At 44.8% G+C, this 21,334-nt stretch overlaps 1 protein-coding gene across 2 annotated transcripts in view; it reads left to right on the forward strand.

Moving 5' to 3' along the window:
- KIFAP3 (kinesin associated protein 3) overlaps nucleotides 1–21,334 on the forward strand; it is a 155,750-nt gene that overhangs the window by 85,289 nt on the left and 49,127 nt on the right. For both annotated transcript variants that reach the window (XR_008306215.1, XM_053246268.1), the window contains exon 18: nucleotides 7,758–7,947. Coding sequence is in view for 1 of the 2 variants with exons in the window: in XM_053246268.1 (XP_053102243.1) it covers nucleotides 7,758–7,947 (190 nt within the window). In the remaining variant the exon portion in view is untranslated. The remainder of the gene's footprint in view (nucleotides 1–7,757; nucleotides 7,948–21,334) is intronic.

Below are 21,334 nucleotides of genomic sequence, written 5' to 3' on the forward strand. Positions count from 1 at the left end.
AAACTGGCGCGCCATGCCCCTGCATGGTATCACATAACATCGGACTGCTGGGTCCTGAAGATCGTATCTTCAGGCTACACCATAGAGTTCAAAACAACCCCAAGATTCACAGGGATGAGGTTTACTCAACCCTTCCAAACATTTTATTTATTTATTTATTTATTTTTACATTTCTATACCACCTTTCGTTAAAAGAAAACCCCAAGGCGGTTTACAAAAATTAAAACATACAATAAAAGCAATTAAAATATCAAGCAATAAAAACATCAAGCTAAAAACATATAAAACAAGCATAAAAACAAGACAACAGATAACAGATAAAAACACAGAGAAGCCGCAGTAAAAACGATTATTCAAAAGCCTGGGTAAAAAGCCAAGTCTTTAAAAGCTTTCTAAAAGCCATGATGGAGTCTGAGGAATGAATGGCCACTGGGAGAGCATTCCAGAGTCTAGGAGTAGCAACAGAGAAGGCCCTGTCCTGAGTGCACGAATGCCAGGCCTCCCTCATTGTCAGCACCCGGAGCAGGGCCCCCTCAGATGTTCTTGTCAAGCGGGCAGCAACCCTTGGGAGCAGGCAGTCCATCAAATACCCCGGGCCCAAACCATTAAGGGCTTTAAAGGTCAAAACCAGCACCTTGAATTGGACCCAGAAACGAACCGGCAGCCAGTGCAGCACTTTCAAAATGGGGGTGATATGTTCCCAATGGGCAGCTCTGGATAACACCCTTGCTGCCGCGTTTTGCACTAGCTGCAGTTTCCGGATACTCTTCAAGGGCAGCCCCACGTAGAGCGTGTTACAGTAATCCAGCTGCAACGTGACTAAGGCGTGGGTAACCGTGGCCAGATCTGCCTTCTTGAGAAAGGGACGCAGCTGGCGCACCAGCCGAAGCCATGCAAAGGCACCCCTGGCCATTATTGGAAGAGGTGAAGGAGCTGTTAGCCAAAGGGGCTATTTGGTGCACAGATGGGAGGGGTTTTACTCCCATTACTTCCTGATCCCAGAGGGATGGTGGCATACAGCCTATTATGGATCTACGCCAGCTGAAAAAAATTGTCCATGTGCGAAAATTCTACATGATAGCATTACAAGAGATCCTTCCTCTTTTATTTCAAGAGAATGGGCTTGTGATGCTGGATCTCAAAGACATGTATTTCCACATTGGCATCAGGGCAAGACAAAGAAAATATCTGAGGTTCACAGTAGGAAACCAAGTGTACCAATATGCAGTCTTACCCTTCAGGTTTGCCACCGCCCCCAGGGTATTTAAAAAACGTATGGCTTTGGTGGTAGCTTACCCCCAGGGTATATTGATCTATCCATTCCTGGATGACTGGCTCCTGACTTCCAAAGAACAGAGAAGAGTTACATTCTCAGACAAAATACATGCTATCTCTTCTCCAAGACTTGGAGAAAAATCCAAACTGGAGCCAGTTGGTGTGATCAACTACATTGGAGCAGTCCTAGACATAGAAACCAGGAAGGCGTGCGTACTTCAGGAATGCTTCCAGTGCATCAGGGACCTGATTCTCCACTTCCAGCAGCATCCATCTCAACCAGCCTGACTTGTTCAAAGACTCCTAGGTCTTATGGCATCCTGCAACACAATTGTTCAACATGACTAGTTGAAAATGCACAAGTTACAACTTAGGTTTCTGCCTGTCTTTCATCCAGATGTAGATCGTCAGGACCTAAGTCTTGTGCTTCCAAATCAAATTCTATGCTCACTTACCTGCTGAGCAGAAATCTGCTGGAGGGGATTCCTTTTCAGATGGATAACTTCCTCTGGTCAATGACAGACAGCTCTCAGCTAGGCTGGGCCCCCCACTGCGGAGCACATCAGATTCCGGGCAAATGGATCCTTCAACAAACACAATTACATATCAATTTCCTGGAACTTCTAGCTGTTTTCAAAGCAATGAAAGCCTTCCTACCACTTTTATGGGGGAAAGTTGTACAAGTGCAATTAGACAATACCATGGCCCTGGCCAACATCAACTGTCAGGGAGGGACAGTGTCTCGAAGTCCTTGTGCACTCAGCCTACAAGTATGGCACTGGTGCATCCGGCATCAGGTCTATCCGGGCCTAGACAACATCCTGATGGACAACTTGAGTCAGGTTTCCCCACAACTACAATACCACAAATGGGAAATCAAGACAAAATACATTACACCTCTCTTCCTGAGTTGGATATGGCCAACTATAGATCTTTTTGCCACCTCAGAGAACACAAAGTGCACTCATTTCTGCTCCAGAGCAGGCCACAGCCCACAATCACTCGGGGATGCCTTCCACCTGCATTGGCAGCAGGAAATCCCATCTATGTTTCCTCCATGACCACTGATCAGCCGAGTGGTTGTCTGCCTTCTGACCACTCCCACATCAGGTATCCTGGTGACCCCATGATGGCCAAGACAGCCATGGTTTCCACAGGTACTCAAACTATCCGGGAACCGCTGCCAGAGGCTACCACAAGAGGTAGATCTCTTGACACTGAACAATGTGCAGCAAACTGCATCCAGCCATTTTCACACTCCGTCTAACAGCATTGCAAATCGGCTGTTGAGTAAGATCCTTCTAAACTAAAGGAAGTCATCCATCAGACGTAATTATAAAGGCAATTGGCTCTGGTTCAAATCCTATGCAAAGATTCATGGTTTTCACCCTACCCAGGCCACAATCAAGGATGTACTCCTCTGCCTGACTGTTTTAAAATCACAAGGGCTGGCAAAAGTATCATTGGAAGTACATCTAGCAGCTCTATCTTCAAAACATCCAGGCCAGGATGGAAAAACTCACTTTTCACACCCAGAGAGTAAGGCTTTCCTAAAAGGCCTTGTGAATGTGTATCCACCCATTCGCCCACCCATTGAACCATGGAGCACATCCTTGGTTCTTTCAATTTTGACACAGGATGCGTTTGAACCTATGGATTCTACATCTGTTAAGCTATTAACTTTAAAAACTGCCTTCCTACTGGCCATAACTATGGCTAAATGTGTAAGTGAATTGACAGCTTTGTGGATAGATTCACCACACCCCAGAACTTATCCTGATAAAGTGCTAATGCATATGGACCTGGGCTTTCTACCCAAGGTGGTGTCCGACTTCCACCTCAACCAGGACATTGTTTTCCCTACGTTCTTCAGGAATCCATCTATCCCTTTAGAACATGCAATGTATTCCTTGGATGTGCGGAGGGCTCTTTTATATTACTTAGATCATATCAAGGACTTCAGATCCTCCAAGTATCTGTTTGTAGCATACAAGGGCTCTGAGAAAGGCTCCTGCATTTCCAGACAAAGAATGTCTAGATGGCTAGTTGAGCTTATCCTGCTAGCATGCAAGACACAGAATGTTCAACCACCTCAAGCAATCAAGGCCCATTCTACCCGTGCCTACGTTTCATTAGCTGCACATGTATCAGGGGTAACCTTCACGGACATCTGTAAAGCAGTGACTTGGTTCACGGAGTTACCTTTCATCAAGCATTACGCCATAGATGTGCTCTCTGCTGCTGAGGCAAGCTTTGGGAGAAGCATTTTGAAGTGGGCATTACAGTAGCTCCTACTGCACCCTCCTCCTTTGGGAGTTAGCTAAACACCCATTCTTATGGATCTCAGCGGATCTCGGTCCAGATAAACAGGTTGCTCACCTGTAACTATTGATCTGGAAGAGATCCATCCATATCCTGAACCACCCCTCTGCAGTAGTGCTACACTATGTGTGTATTGAATGTGCATGCTATTCTCCTATGATGAACTCGCCTGATTCTGGATTATCGTCCTCCATGGCGGTCGTCCAAGAACTGAAGAACAGTCATACGGCCCACCCTTAAATGGTACACTGTAGGCATGGGGGCAGAGCTCAGTTGCCTTGACGAGCTGCGGCATTCTACCATGAGGGTCCTACGCAGGCGCATTACCCATTCTTATGGATATTGATGGATCTCTACCAGATCAGTAATTACAGGTGAGCAGCCTGTTTATATGTAGCTCAGTCTTGTAGTCATTATACATACTACACCAGCTCTCTTCCAACCATAACCAGCTCAAGATTCAGAATTGTTTAGTCAGAAAGTACTTAATGCTGGATGGCAGAAGTGCAAATAACTTCATTTATTGGTGTACTGGTCAGACTTCTACCAGAGAGAGAGAGAGAGCGAGAGAGAGAGAGAGAGAGAGACTGACTATAGTAGGGGGTATTGAAACTTTTTTATCTAGACCTAATATATAAATAAATTATTTAGACCTTGTAAAATTATTTATATACATATAGTTACATCCCAGCCCAGCCCAGCCCCCCAATTGAAGCCACTCACTGATTTAATTAGGATTTGCTAGAGATAAAATACATTTTCTTTTCAACGAGAAGAATGAGCTTGCTTACGCCTACTTAGTTTTTCAAACCTGGGTCAAAGTAATTTCTGGCCCCATATTTATTTTTAATCCATATCTGTTCTTTATAGTGACAACTGTTGAAAAATCTGTGTCACACAAGTTAGGGGAAAAATCGGTATTTTCGTAGCTTTTTGACGCCATTCTTTGTGCTCAGCTTGCATATGGATCCCAAATCCTGGAACAGACACTGTCAGCAACTTGATTTTCTGAGAGGTGTCAGAAGAGAAATCAGTAAATTGCTCCTCTTCAGTAATATTGATACCACCTTTCATTTCAGCATCGAAAGTTTCCCTAATCCTGTCATAATTTTCCCACTTCTAGATCAGGGAAATATTTCCCAGCGTAGGAGTTCAGTGAAGAAAGTTGACCCAGGTTTTTCACATTGCCACTAATTTGTGTGTCACTGCTCTCAATAAACTTTTAAACTAGGAAACGTGCCCACACTTTCAATTGCCATTTTTCTCTGCTGCAGCTAATTTTGTTTTAATTTTAATTTGTCACTGAGCCGAAGAATGTCACTGTCTCCACCTTACAGCAAGGTATTAAAGGCATTCAGCTTTTCAGCTATATTATTTAACTAGGCCTACTTCATGATAAAATCACTGTTGCTAAATATGTGAGCACTGACATGATTTTCCTGGGTTGAGTACATCCCCCAGTTTGAACACCCACATTAAAATGTTGCCCTGAGACAGCCATCTTGTCATGATAGGAATGTTTAAAAAAGTGCATTCTGCACACATCTCGTCACATAACCTAGCAAAAATCCATGCCTCGAAAGATCTGGTTTTGATGCAGTTCACAGCATTTATGGCTGTTTATAGAAATAACTCTCTGCCTGCCCCTTGACCAAAGAAGCGCTACTGCCGTGCCTGCCCTCAGTTTTGTGAGTGGTAGAAGAGCTGAGTGATGATTGACTCCTGTCTTCCCGTCCACCTCCCATAGCCTCTGACCATCCCTGTACCTTGGAGATGTTGGCTAAGGTCCTTGCCTCCTGACGGCTGTCTCCATCTCCTTTAAAGTTGCTTGCAACTCCCCAGGGAGTCCTGAACCACAGGTTGAGAACTTCTGTTCTATGGTACGTTTCCTCAATATAATTAAAATAGCAAGCCTGGATAGGATTTCAGTTTCAACTATAGTTGGTTGCACATGGGCAGATAAAAATAATAGAACTGTTTTTATTGATGAAGGTAGATTGCAGTTAGGGGGTACATGATGACACCTGTTAAGGAAAAAAAACCCTCAAAAAAAGCAAAATTCAAAGTTACAGTTTTGTTGAATAATTAAAAGCTTAATGGTTCAGACAGACTTGAACCAGCTTATCACAGCAGCTGTGTTTTTAGGTTACAAGCAAAGAGATGCATAGTTGAATTGCTTTTCAAGTTTAACTCTGTTTTAATAAGCTTCCAGATTACTGCAGAGCAGCTTTAATTTAGATGAACAATCATCTTTAATGAACCATATTGCTGACCAAATTAAGGGCCTGCCACATTAAAGAAAAATTGAAAATCTGTTTTTCATCAGCCATAGTAAAACACAAAGCAGATCTATGTAGTTCTCAGCATAAAGTGTCTTATTCAGATACAAGTTGTGATGGAAGCCAGTGACAAAGGGGGACCCCTGATGAGCAACAGCCATGGTCTTTTGATTGGCTGCTTAATGCTTCATAATGTTTCAGTGACTTAGTAGTTCAAAGAAGTTATATGTGTAACTTCAAAAAGGATGGCACATCTCGTACAGCAACAAAACTTTTGCGTGAATTCCTAAGACATGGATCATGGTGGCATGAAGGTAGAGGGCAAAAAGAAAAACTTAAAAGTTATTCCGTTTATATAATTGGCAGCATATAGAAGACATTCTTGCTGCTCTATATTCTCAAACCACTTACTTTTCATATTCTCAACTCCTTGCTGGAGTGTTTAGTAGTCTGTACTGCCCCACCGATGAGAAACTTGTACTGAATTTTGGAAGTAAAATTGAATCCTCCTTGCACAGAATTAACAAAACATTATCATTCATCAGGGTGGTCACTGACAATTCCATCCTGGCAAAATCCTCTATATCCTAAATCTCCCAAATTTGGTCCCATTGTAGTGACACCTAGGGACATCTCAATGGCGTGGTTTGTGATCCACCCCAGTTCAAGATGGATGCATGAACATTTGAGGTGGAAGGGGGCTAACTTATGAAAATAATAATTATCAGTGAAGATTATAGTGAAAGCAAAGTAGGCAGATTAGTTCTTACCAGAAGTTCTTGTTTATGTAATGAATACCTTTACTCATTACCTGTGTGAAGCTGCCCTGCGTCCCTTGTTGCACTGCTATATCCAGGGGAAGGCATTTTCATACTATTCCCAGATAGGGTGTCTCTTACGCCCAGAAGCTATGACACTTTCTCAGTGGCAAAATGTGGGTCACTACAGGAAACTGTGCTGCATAATGTCTTTCATCTTTTCCGCTCTGTCTTCCTATCACCTTTTTTCTTATATTGTGTCTCTGTCTTAACTCCTCTGCTTTGGCCTAGCCTACTATCCAGGCTGTGTCTTTGCACATGAAAACAACTTAGAAACAGATGTTGAAAGCCCAGAAATTACCAAAAGAAAGAGGTGGTAGGTGTTGGGCATTTTAGAGTTATTTTCATGAGAGGAAGTTGAAATGAATGTCCATGTTTGATTGGTAGGTAACTCAATGTGTGTAATAGGGAGTCATTAACCTGCTTTGAAAGGGTTAATTTTGTGCATCCGTGGTGGCAGGAAATAATCTCTGAGATCATTTTCGGCCACCATGAGAAAAGGAGCCATTTTGTGGCTCATTTTAAAAGAATAAAATCATTTTCCCATGATTTTTCATGGGGAAAATAGGGCAATTAGGATGGCGGGGGGGGGATTCCCGGACAGCTGGAGACCCACAGAGCACAGTAGAGCAACCCCCTTTTTGCATTTTTCACCAAATTTTGCCCTTTTTCCAGCCTCCAGGAACCTAACCCCTCCCTTCCCATTGCCTTAATGCCCCATTGTCTACTGTTGTAGCAGGGAATGGAACCCTTATAGATAACGAGGTTCACCATATTTACATGAGAATTGGAAATTTAGTATTTTATTTACATTTTTTAAAAAAATCTGATCTAAATTTTAACAATTTTTAATTGTTTAAACAAATCATCCATTTTTATCTACTCTACCTCTCTGTGTATGTGGGCATCATGGTACTAGGGGAAAAGCTTTCCACAGCATTGATGCCCCCCGACTGGGCTACTTTTTGCAAAGCAGGTTCTTTCACTCCCATCTTCCCAAACCCATATGAAGCAGCTATTATTGCTTTCAAATTCTAGCATTAGTCTCTAAACTTCCCAACAGGAATATGATGAAGAGTGGGCTAAGAAGATCCAGAGTGAGAAGTTCCGATGGCACAACTCTCAGTGGCTGGAAATGGTGGAGAGTCGGCAGATGGATGAAAATGAACAGTACTTGTATGGGGATGACCGCATTGAGCCCTACATTCATGAAGGGGACATTCTAGAAAGACCTGATCTTTACTACAATGCAGGTAAGCTGATATAGATCACATTTTAGTCCCCACTGCACAGCCTGTGCAGTCCCCTCAAGGAGGAGATCCACAAGCACTCATTCTCAGATTCAGCTAGTCTGCCAGTCCATGCTGGGCATGGCTTGAAGTTGGCACAGCTAAGTGTGTAGTTGCAGGCCAGTGTGTATTCTCATTTTTTTCATCTCTGTGTGGAATGAGTTTTGTTTTGAGCAGCAGTATCAAGGCAGTGTGTGCGCATGTGCATTCAGAATGGGGCCTTCCTGATTCAACCTGAGCGGGATCTAAAATTAACAGCTGACATAAACAACCTTGTGATCACACGCACGCCTTAGATGGAACACTGTTGCAGGCACTTGAATGTCTACCAATTCACAAAACCTGAATCCACATAGTTCTTCATAATAATACAGTCGTAATAAAGTCACAGTGCATGAACATAATTCTAATGGTAATTCTAATACCACATGAGTATGCATTGTTAAATTGATTAGTTCTTAAGAGTGCTCAATTTCCTTGGTATTTTAAATTAGCTTTTTAATATATAAAAGGGATATAATTTGGTCTTGAGCAGAGCCTCATGATACATTTGCTATCTTTTAGAAGCCAGAGGACTCTCGGATTCTCTTGCTTAACAGAGTAGTGTGTGTGAAAGATACAATTGTTTATCTTGAAAATAACTCATTGTATTCAGAAGGCCAGGCACATACATGGCTTCTCTTAACACTGCCATCTGTATGCCATGTTTATATAGCACAAGATTATATATTCAGTTTATCAGATTTATTGTCTAAGTGTGTATGGCATATTCATAGAATTTAAGTGGTAATGCTAATAAGGAGTTGGATTGGGAGGGCAGTGGTGGGGTTGAGGCAGAGCTGGTATTAGCATGTGACAAGGCGGAAGAGGCATATTGGAAGGAAATGTGGTAGGCCACTGTGGGAAACAGGATGCTGGACTGAATGGGCCTTGAGCCTGATTCAGCAAGGCTGTTCTTATGAAAGGCAGAACATATTTACTCATAATAGTACCACCAATTCCAATATCCTTCATTACTGTTAGTTTCCAGCGAAACTTAGGGCACAGTTTTGGCAGAAACAAGTTTTTTTTTAAAAAAAAAAAAGCCAGCCAACCAACCAAGACAATATGAAAATGTTAACAGCTGCAAGGCAAAATTCAAACCCCAGAAGCAAGAAAAAGTAAGCAAAGCCAGAAAATATGACTTGTCAGATGATAGTTTTATATTTAAAATGCTGCTTGGAGATAAGGGTTGTCTAGAATGCAGGGACGTAACTACTATTAGGCAAGGGGAGGCGGCTGCGAGGGCCCCCCCGCCTCAAGGGCCCCCCCCGCCTCGAGGGGCCCCCCAGAGGCAAGTCACATGACTATATATTGTGAAGTGTGTGTGTGTGTATCAGCGAGGGGCCCATTTTAAAATTTTGTCTCTGGGCCCACTCCAGCCTTGTTACACCCCTGCTAGAATGAATAAATAAAAACTAGATGAGCTGGGTGCAGAGCATCTGCGCCTCTGACAGCCCGCTTTTCCCATCACTACCACCTGGCCGTGGTTTCTGGCCCCATTGCTACTCTGGCAGCTGCTCGTGAACTCTTGCGAGAGCTGCCACACATGGGATTAGCGACGGGTATGCCTAGGAGAAATAAATATATAGATAGATAATTATTTAAAGGCCTCCATGCTAAATGGTAAGAGAGTGAGTGAGCCTTCCAACTTGAATGACTCTGGCACTCCTGTGCTTGCCTTATAGGCAGCCCTCATGGTGTGCATGGCAATAGGCCTTGACTAATTGAGGCAGTTAAAAACAGGACTTCAAATGAAGGAGGAGCAGGCTCTTAAGAGCTGTCAGTGATCCCTCTGCTGCTGGAGTTGCTTCCACTGCGGCCATGGCTTTCCAACAGAGGTTCTGCCATGCCTTTTATTGGGCAAGCGGGAGTGAAAAAGGGTCACCTCCACTGGACTGCACCCTTATTATGTGTATATATGTAAAGAGCCAGTGTGGTGTAGTGGTTAGAGTGCTGGACTAGGACGGGGGAGAACCGAGTTCAAATCCCCATTCAGCCATGAAACTAGCTGGGTGACTCTGGGCCTGTCACTTCTCTCTCAGCCTAACCTACTTCACAGGGTTGTTGTGAAAGAGAAACTCAAGTATGTAGTACACCGCTCTGGGCGGTGTACAATAATAACAACAACTTGGTGTGGTTGTGGGGCTTGCGTGCTCTGAGGAAGGTGAGAGCTGTGCCAGAGGTCCAACCATACTGGACAGGTCTCACCAGAGGAGCCAGAGTGCCTCTCCCATCAACAATATGGTGAGACGTAACTTTAATAAATCTATATTGGATCGGTCGTCGCCCAGGTCAACAAGGACTGCGCCAGGTGCTGGAGTCCCTGGACATCTGGTGGCAAGTGGGCAACAGGACTCAGGATCTTCAGTTGAGCAACCAGGGCTGGAGACTGCAAGGTGACTGGAAGAAATGTCGCTTAACCGGAAAAAATAAACGAAAAATGCCAACAAGGAAATAATGATCTGCTATTACAAGTCTAGTCCAGCTAGAAGAGGTTATTTAAAAAGAATGTACCAAATTTGGAAAGAGAAGCATCCAGATACAGAAATAACAGAACAAAGGCTAGCAGACCAGAGAAGATTCATAATAAGAAATGAACTATTCACAGCAGTTGAGCTGGAAGAACTGCAAAGAGCAACACAGGCTCAAGATATGGAAGAAGAATTACCACCAACTGAAGAAGTTGCTCAGGTGCATGTGGAGGAGGTGTTGGAAATAGAGGATGCCACTGTTACTGAACTGTTTCAAAATCAAAACCAGGCAACCACCCCTTTGCCTTTACCTCAAAAACCCAAATGCCGTTTAACAGAAAAGCAACAAGAACTAAAGCAAAAAATAACTGAGCACATGAACCAAACAACCACCAGGGTTCGACTTCCAGCTCTAAAAACAGTTGCCCAAAAACAACTTGCTCAGGCATTAAAAGATGTCAATGCTGCACTTGCAGAAAAAACAACCAATAATTTGCAAGAAACAAACCAACTAATGTACAGTGCAGCAACAATAACAACACAAGAGCTCGGATATAAGATCAGTGGATCTGTAAAAAAAGAAAGCAGTACATCACCTAAATGGAAGATTAGATTAGAAAATAAAATCTCCAGGCTTAGATCAGATGCTAGTAAACTGAAAGATATGAAAGACAAGAAGCTGAAGAATGAAAACACCAAACAGTATCTGATCCAAAAATACCACCTAGATTCAAGGAAAATTAGAGAAGTCCTGGAAATAATAAAGCAGCAAATAACAGCAGTGTCAAAGAAGATTAGCAGATACCAAGCCACAATTACACAACACAGGCAGAATCTCCAATTCCAGTCGAATCAGAGACGTTTCTACCAAAGCATAGAAGGAGAAACTGCAAGAAACGTAGAAACACCAAATAAAGAAGAAACAGTGCAATTCTGGGGGAAATTATGGGACAATCCAATAGATTATAATAAAAAAGCAGGCTGGATGAAAGAGGTCGAAAAATGTAACCAACAAATGCAAGATCTAATAATAACACCAGAATTAATAAGTGAAAGAGCAAAGAAAATTAAAAATTGGACTGCTCCAGGCGACGAACTGCATGGCTTTTGGCTTAAACACCTAACAAGCCTTCATAAACAACTATCAAAACAGTTCAATCACATGTTGCAAGGAGGTGATATTGAACAATGGCTAATAACTGGGAAAACTCATCTCATCATGAAAGACCCAGCAAAAGGTGCAGTTCCAAGTAATTACAGACCAATAACCTGCCTGCCAACCATGTTCAAATTATTAACTGGAAAAATAGCAGATGAAGTGATGCAACACTTATTAACTAACAAACAGCTTCCAGTTGAACAGAAAGGAAATTGTCCGGACACCAGAGGCACAAAAGACCAGCTGCTGATTGACAAAATGATTTTAGAAAATTTCAAGAGAAGAAAAATCTAAGTGTTACATGGATTGACTACAAGAAAGCCTTCGATTCATTGCCTCACACATGGATACAAAAATGTTTAGAAACAACTGGTGTCAGCAAAAACATTCAGATATTTATATTAAAAAAGCAATGAGCATGTGGAGTACACAGTTAACAATCAATGGCGAGACACTTGGACAGGTTAGCATTAGAAGAGGCATTTTCCAAGGGGACTCACTATCCCCTCTGTTGTTTGTAATCACCATGACCCCACTTTCACAAATACTAAACAAAACAGGCCTGGGATACCAGACATCTAAAACATCGAGTAAAATCAACCATCTGCTGTACATGGACGATCTGAAGTTGTATGGAAAGTCCCAGTCAGAAATCGAATCACTGCTAAACACTGTCCGTATATTCAGTAGCGATATAGCAATGGAGTTTGGAGTAGAAAAGTGTGCTGCATTAATAATGAACAGAGGAAAAATAACAAAAACAGAAGGTATAGAACTGCCCAATGGAAGCAACATCAAGAACCTGGAAGAGAAAGAACATTACAAATACTTGGGCTTTCTCCAGGCTGATAACATTGCACACACTGAAGTTAAAAGAAAAATAGGAAGTGAATACATCGGGAGAGTTCGAAAAATCCTCAAGTCCAAACTCAATGGCGGGAACACCATACAAGCCATAAACACCTGGGCTATACCTGTTATGAGATACACTGCAGGAATAATAGACTGGACCCAGACAGGGCTAGAGACGCTAGATCGTAAGACCAGGAAAATCATGACCATTAATCATGCTCTGCACCCCCGCAGTGATGTCGATAGGCTATTCCTCCCTCACAGCTCGGGTGGAAGAGGAATGCTGCAAGTCCATCAAACAGTAGAGGAGGAGAAAAGAGGCCTTGAAGAATATATCAAGGACAGTGAAGAAGATGCACTTCAAATGGTCAATAACGCAAAACTATTCAACACCAATGAAAGAAATCAGGCCTACAAGAAAGAACAAGTCAAGAACCGAGCAGAAAAATTGAGAAATAAGCCCCTGCATGGTCAATATTTGCACAATATAAGTGGAAAATCAGACATCACCAAGATCTGGCAATGGCTTAAGAATGGCAACTTGAAGAAAGAAACAGAGGGTTTAATACTGGCTGCACAAGAACAGGCACTAAGAACAAATGCAATAAGAGCAAAAGTCAAAAAATCCACCACAAACAGCAAGTGCCGCCTTTGTAAAGAAGCAGATGAAACTGTGGACCACCTAATCAGCTATTGTAAAAAGATCGCACAGAGTGACTACAAACAAAGGCATGACAAGTTAGCAGGGATGATACACTGGAACATCTGCCAAAAATACAAGCTACCTGTAGCCAAAAATTGGTGGGACCATAAAATTGAAAAAGTTGTAGAAAATGAAGATGTAAAAATATCATGGGACTTCTAGCTACAAACAGACAAACATCTGCCACACAATACACCAGATATAACTGTAGTTGAGAAGAAAGAAAAACAAGTCAAAATAATCGACATAGCAATACCAGGGGATAGCAGAATAGAAGAAAAAGAAACAGAAAAATACAAAGATACAAAAATACAAAGATACAAAAATACAAAGATCTACAAATTGAAATGGAAAGCTTGTGACAGAAAAAGACCCAAATAATCCCAGTGGTAATTGGCGCCCTGGGTGCAGTTCCAAAAGACCTTGAAGAGCACCTCAACAGCATAGGGGCCACAGAAATCACCATCAGCCAATTACAAAAAGCAGCTTTACTGGGAACAGCCTATATTCTGCGATGATATCTATAATAATAGCAACAAAATTGACAATAAAATTCTGGCATCCCAGGTCCTTGGGAAGGACCCGATGTCTGGACAAAACAAACCAGTCAATAACACCTGTCTGACTGTGTAAATAAATAATAATATATAAAAGTTTTAAAAGTCAATTAAAAGAATCATTTACAAAATCTCATCTTTTTGTAAGCTCTGTGTATTTTATGCTTCTGTTGTGCTAATGATTAAAAACATCTTAAATGGTACTCCAGTAACACTGATGTGTACCACCAGTGGTGGTGATCACAGTGAGACACTCTTTGTTATTTAGAAAATTTATATCTCATTTTGAAAAGTTCACAAGTTTTCATTCCTCCAAAAGTATGAAATCCTAAATTTAAAAATAATCAATATAAAACAGACAGAAGCATAATGAAACAAAGATTTTTGTTATTGGGAAAGGGAGAGGGTGTTCTCCCTAATAGGGTGGTCTCATTTTAATGTCAGATCCAGCCTTCTTCAAGGACTCAAAATGGGGCTGGGACTGCTTACAATGCTAGTTAGCATTGCACTGCACAGCCAGGAAGTGTTAATATTTGCTGCTCTTTGAAGGACACACACACAGACCCTTCTCAGCTGGTGTAGCAGGTCACCCTATGTGGGATTACGTCCTTCCACGTGCTCCAAGAGGCAGGAAGTAAGCTTAATTGAAGATCCTTTAACCCAACCCCTGTGGGCAGATCCTCTCAGTTTACTTCCAGCTTCTGCTCCAGAGAGTCACACTCGCTTCAGCTCATTCCTTTTTTTTCTTGTTTGGTTTCGCTTTCCTATTTTTGTCTTTGTCTTTTCCTCTGCTTGGTCTACTTCTCCCTCCTGCCTTCTCTTACCCTGCTCTCCTCTTGGCTCCCGTCTCTCGCCTATTCCAAAAAAAGGAAAAAAATTATTTTATCCCTGATTGTTCCCGCTTCTATTCTCTCCCTGCCTCTCCTCCTCTGGAATCTTCCCTGCTTCCAGTGTCCTCCGTTTGTTCTCCCATTGGCTGATGTCCGAAAAGAGAACCCCTGGTGTCCTTGCCTTCAGGGAGGGACATGCTCGGCACGAGCTGTTCCCGTCTAAACCACGGGAGAGCCAAAAATAAGCTGTGACAATGGCAGCAGAAGGAGGGAACCTTGCTGGCGCCAGTGGGCCTCAGCAACTCATCTCCACCCCTGAAAATTGGCCCGGAGAGGAGCCCAGGGATTCCGGCCGTGAACAATACTACCAGACCTCCCCAGCGTCAGGGCAAAGGAAGAGGCATAGGAGGCGCCGGCTCCTGGATCAGGGATGCCTGTTAGCTTCTCTGGTGGCTGCCGGAAGATCCTCAGACAGGACCGACGAGAGGGAGATCACGGAGGCTTCTTCCCCTCCTCCACCCTCCTTTCTCTGTCTTCCCAACACACCGAGGGGGAAGCTCCGTCCCCAGCGCACAGACTACTGCTTATGAAGCAGCAAGCTGGCTGGCCACCTCAGAACCAGAGGGACTCAGAGGGTGAAGAGACACAAAACACGGAGGGGGAAGATGCGGAGGCAATGCAGGAGCAGCAACAGCAACCCAGGAGCACCACGCAGCAAGGAACAGTGAGACCTGATCTGCCCCGGGGGGTGGGGATGAAGACTCCTATGTACCCTTGGAGCCCCCAAATCATGGTTCCCCTCCTCAGGGTGACATGGCCTATGGGTCTGGGGGGCCTGCCTGATCATGCGCTTTGGAAGGGATGGATACAGGAGACTGTCCAGCAATCCTTGGCTGCTGCCTTTAAGGCGCAGGAATCTTCCCACTCTCGCAAGAGATCCAGGGTGCCTCCTTTTCCTCAGACTCACAAGCAAGGGCTCCCCATTGTAAGAAGTATAAAGGTTCAGGGGTCAAACGTAACCCTAAAAGGAGTAGGGAGGTTAGGTACTCCAGGGAAGATTCACCTGACCTTTTTAGCCCCCGTGAGGGCAGAGCTTGTTCTACACAAAGTGAACCAGATCCTGAGTCATCGTCCTCAGAGGAAGGTGAGCTGCCAGAGGACCCTATTTCTCATATGTATAATCAGAGGCTGTCCCTGATGGAGGACTTCCAGCCTCTTATTAATCAATGTATAGCTGTGCTGGGTCTAAAACCGGCACCTACTGACCAGGGCACCACAGTGTCTAAGGGCTCGCTGGTTCTGCCTAAACTTTCAACCCCACAGACCAAGTCAGTGATGCTGGAAAGTTTCACTAACACAAGGAAGAGTGGACCTCCATTTCTACGTTTAAACGGGCCTCTGAGTTGGCTAATAGGCTTTATAACTTTGAAGAAGAGACTTTAGATTTGCTCAAGGTACCCCTCATGTAAGGGATTTTTTTGATGCCCCCAAACCCCTGCAGCCAGGATTAAATGGGGACCCCCAAAACCCTCACGCTAACAGAGACTGTGGGTTCTTTTGATGGTCTTGGCTGTCAAGAATCTCAAGACCCAAGAAGACACGAGGAGAAGTGAAAAGATTATATTTAATAAAAACAGATCTATTTCTTACCAAAATTTGGATAAATCGCAGTAGCAAGCACAACACCTCTCTCTTTCTCACAGCAATTAAACAATATTAAGCTGACACCCAATGGATTATCAGAACTTTCTCTCACTTTTTGTGGCTCATTCAATTCCCCTGAGTTTACCAAAAGGAAACTGGTGTTTCCTTCTTTGCAAGATGTCGGGTGTGTCAAGTTGAGCGATCGATCCTTCCCCTCCTTCCTCTATCCTCTTCACCTTCTACCTTCACCGACTGGCCCCTTCCATCCCCAGATTAGGGTTTTAAGTACCCTCACTCATCCCACCTACGTATCAATAGTGATTGGATAAAGAAGGGGTCTTGACCATCCATGACCTTCAGTTTACCTTTTCCTTTTGACATTCAAAATTATTGGCTAGAAAATATGTGAAAGAGGAATAAGGCGTGGGCTAAGTGACCCCCTTTCAAATGGAACATCGAGCCTTGACGCACTTTCGTTCTGAGATATTGAAAAATGAGGAAGTTTGCCTGAGCTAACAGGCGGACTTTCTCTAATTTTAGACAAAAGCTTTAAATGGGGGCTGCTCCTGACAGAATGGAAGGTTGCTGGAACAGGGATTTTGGCATGGTCAAGAATGTCTAATTGCGACCAATCGTGAGAGGCTAGGGACAGGCCCAGAGTGAGAGAGTGTCCTGGACCGTGAAGGAGGATATCTAATTTGGATGTATTGTGTGGGATTTGGGAATCCCACCTTTTATGACAGCATTCGCTCAAGGTCGAGGCCTAAACTGCCCCAAGCAAGCAGACTCATGTCAAGCATCTTACCAACATAATATGGCTAACTTGTCCAAGCACTTATTCAATATAAAAGTGACCTGACTAGGTCTTACACTCACAAACACACCATTTGGGGTGCTCCTCAGTGGTGTAGTGGTCCCCAGGGATGGGGACTCTACACTCAAAGACACGGTGGACAAGAAGGCGGAAGCTGCGCTGCTCAGGGCTCACAAGTCCATGGCAATGGCCATTAGAGCTGATACTACTGCTTCCCTGGTTTCCAGAGCCTCAGTGCTGTGGATAGACAAACTTCTAATGATCCACCAGCCGACTCGACCAGGATGAGACTTGAGTTGCTCCACCTGCAGAGAGCGGCAGCCTTCTCAGCGGATGCTATGCTGGACAGTGTTCATTTCTCATCCCGTGCGGTCAGAGCTGGCGTACTGGCCAGACACAGTATTTGGCTAAAATACTGGAAGGTGGTCAATACGTCTAAAGCCAGCCTGGCTTCTGTACTGTATGTGGGGGGAATCTCTTCAGCGATGAGGCACTGAAGGATGTCTTAGTGGAGACTAAGGACAAGCGCAAAGCCTTACCTCAGCTCACAGGAGGGAGGACAAGGGTTTTTCCTCGCAAGCCAGCGCAGCCATTCAGGGCCTTCAGGCTACAGTTCAGGCAGAAGGAACCTTTCAGACTGTTTAGACCACAGTGGAACAGGCCCAGGGTCCAGGGCAGACGGGTTTACTTCACAGAACCATCAGTCTTTTGGGACCCAGGCTAGAGGCCCCAAGCAGCAGTCCTGACAATCAAAGCACCAAGGTGGGGGCTCGCCTGTTAGATCGACATCTGGCCTGCCTGGAAAGAATCCATTTCAGACAGATGGGTTCTCTCCATTGTACGCCAGGGGTACAGGATAGAGCTTTACAGTTACCCAAGGGACAGGTTTTTGTTCACGCCAAAGTCAAGGAATGTAAGAAAACACAAGGGGCTGCTCCTAGCCATCCAGCATCTACTGACATAAAAGCCATAGAGCAGGTTCTCCAGCCTCCAAAGGCAAGGGAGTTCAGTTATTCAGTTATTGTCACTGTACCGAAGGACGACGGATCGGCAAGGGCTGTCTTGAACCTGAAGCCAGTCAGCAGGTATGTTGTCAGAAAAAAGTTCAGGATCGAGACTCTTCGGTCTATATCAGAAGCCCTACAGGCAGGGGATTACTTGGTGTCAATAGACCTTCAGGATGCCTACCTTCATATCCCCATTCACCCCAACAGTCATCCACTACTCCGCTTCTGCTACATGGGAATGCACTACCAGTCCTGGGCGCTGCCATTCGGTCTATCCTCAGCACCCTGGGTCTTCACGAAGGTCCTGGTTGTCCTCTTGAGGACACAGGGGGTTCATCTTTATTGTTACCTGTATGAATTGCTCATCAGGGCAAGTATGGAGGGAGAGGTCCGAGCGGCACTACAGGAAACTATGTTGGCACTTCACAACCACGGATTCCTGATAAACGAGGGCAAGAGCCATCTGACACCCACTCAGAGACTCCGGCATTTGGGAGTGATAGTGGACACACCTCAGGACAGGATGGAAGTCATCACATCCCTGGCGAGGGCAGTGTCAGCAAAAGCTTTGGTGAGCATGCTCACTCTGGCAAGGCTTCTGGGACTCATGGTGGCAGCCATGGACTCAGTGCCCTGGGCCAGGCTCCATCTGCACCAACTGCAATGGGCTCTTCTCCCTTTTCAGCAAAGCATTGCCCTCAGATGTGACAAGCAGATGGCAATTTCGTAACTGCTTCAAGAGTCGCTCTCCTGGTGGACCTTTCGAGAGAATCTCAGCAAGGGGAAGTCCTTTGTGAAACCGGACAGGGTGTTGGTGACCACAGATACCAGCCTGCTCAGTTGGGCAGCTGACTGCCAGAACCGGGTCATTGGGCAAAGGCGGAAACCAGTGACAGCATCAACTAGTTGGAGCTTTGGGCAGTCTTCCTGGCCCTCTTTCACCCTCTAGTACGGGACAAGTACGTCCTGGTGCGCACGGACAATACTTCCACAAAGGCACACATAATCTGACAAGGGGGGACGAGGTCCAAGTCCCTTCATCAACAGGGAGTGGAGTTGCTGAATTGGGCAGAAATACATCTGCAGTCTATTGTAGCCCATCACGTGAGTGAGGTGTCCAATGTACAGGCAGACTGGCTGAGCTGACAAGAGATTCATCCAGCGGAGTGGAGTCTGCACCCGCAGGTATTTGAGTGGCTGACGAAGCACCCTGGGGGTCCCGCTGATAGATCTATTTGCCTCCTCACAGAACACCAAGCTGAGCAGATTCTTCTCGCGGTTCCTTACGCATGGGGTGGAAGCAAAGGATGCTCTATCAACGCTGTGGCCACTGTGTCTTCTGTAGCGTTTCCACCCGTACTGCTGCTTTCTCGCTGTCTGCAGAAACTTTGAATGTCTCAGGCATTGCTGATACTGATGGCACCCTTCTGGCCCAGGAGACCGTGGTTCCCGGATATTGTGACGTTAGCAGAAGGAGATCCAGTTTGGCTACCAAGTCAGGCAGACTTGCTCTCACATGGCCCAATCTTCCATCCGGACCTAGTCTGGTTGCAGTTGACTGCGTGGAGGCTGAGAGGTTCCTCCTGAGAAAGAAGTGTCTGTCTTCAGGGGTAATAGACACCATTTTGGCTTCCAGGAAGGCTTTGATGAATCGGATCTATTAATCGACTTGGCATAGCTTATTACACTGGGCAGCTAGGCGTTCTCTGCAGCCAAACCAGTGCAGGCTGTGCCATCTGCTAGATTTTCTACAAGAAGGCCTCTTAATGGGATTGAAGGCTCAAACGCTTAAACGTCAGGCGGCTTGCCTGGTGCAAATGTTGTTTCCACAACAACGGTCTTGCCAAGCTAAACACCCACTGTTGTAAAAATTCTTGAGGGGGGCTGCTCAGCTCTCACCGCCGGTGTATCATCGTTTTCCGTCATGGGACCAGCATATCATTATTTGGGGATTGCAGTGTCCACTGTTCGAGCCTCTATGCTCCGTCCCACTCAAGATCCTGACCTGGAAGGTGGTTTTTCTGGTGGCAATAACATCGGCCAGAAGGGTGTCCGAGTTGCAGGCCCTCTCCATGAGAGACAACCTGTGTATTTTCTCCAAGGATTCAGTGAGGCTGATCCCAGATCCTTCTTTCATGCCCAAGGTCAATTTGCCGTTCCATCGGTCAGCTGACATTTACTTACTTTGTTTTTACCCAGAGCCACACAGACCTACGGAAAAGGAGTGGCACAGGCTGGATGTGCAGAGAGCACTTAGGATATACTTGGACAGAACAGAGAGTTTTTGTAAGACCGACACATTGTTCATCTCCTTTCGGTCATCCAAGATGGGGATGAAGGCATCAGCGGCCGTGATAGCAGCTTGGGTTCAGGCCTGCATCGCTTCGGCATATGACTCCCAGCATCTTCCAGCACCAGGACACGTCGCTGCACACTCCATGAGGTCTGCAGCTACCTCGGCAGCATTGTCAACTCTGGCTTCTTTAGAGGAGATTTGTAAGGTGGCCACTTGGAAGTCTCCGTTCACGTTTTCCAAGCACTACAAGCTGGATGAGCATGCTTCAGCCAAGGTGGCATTTGGCCGGAGCGTTCTGCAGCAGATCTTTCCTGGGCAATAGATCCAGCTTGGGCTTGGTTCCCACCCATGGTTGTGTGCTGTGGTATGTCCCACATTGGGTGACCTCCTATACCAGCTGAGTAAGGAACATTGGTACTCACCGTGAAGGTTTTTTCTTGCTGGTGTAGAAGAGGTCGCCCAAGGCTTGTACGGGATTGCATGGTGGCTGGATCTGTTGCCCTAAGGAGGGGGCATCTGGTCTCCTGCTTTTGTTCCTTCTGATCTGTGTTATGGATAACATATCCATGTGTTATGGATAACATATCCATGTTTCGGTCATTTTTTCTGGGCATACGCCATATTGGTCCGAGATCTTTGCCTTGTTATGGCATTTGTGTTAATGTTTTCTCTGAATCTAGAGCTGTTCATTGCAGCTAGGGATTCTGGGAGTTGTAGTCAACAACATCTGGGAATCCCTGTTAGAGGGAACACTGGACCTGTCCTCCATTAATTTGTCTATGCTCCTTTCAAAGCCATCCAAGCTAGTGGCCATCACCAAATTCTGTTGCAGAGAATTCCATAGATTAAGGGATGATATGTGACTGCCGCTTTGGGTGGCAGCCCTGAGCTCCCATCATGTTCATGACTTCCCAAGGATATTGATGGGGAACTTTGAGAGACTCTATTATAGAGTCTTATACAGTAGATGAACTCA

Source organism: Hemicordylus capensis, chromosome 4 (genome assembly GCF_027244095.1).
Source record: "Hemicordylus capensis ecotype Gifberg chromosome 4, rHemCap1.1.pri, whole genome shotgun sequence".
In the NCBI taxonomy this organism is placed as follows: domain Eukaryota; kingdom Metazoa; phylum Chordata; class Lepidosauria; order Squamata; family Cordylidae; genus Hemicordylus; species Hemicordylus capensis.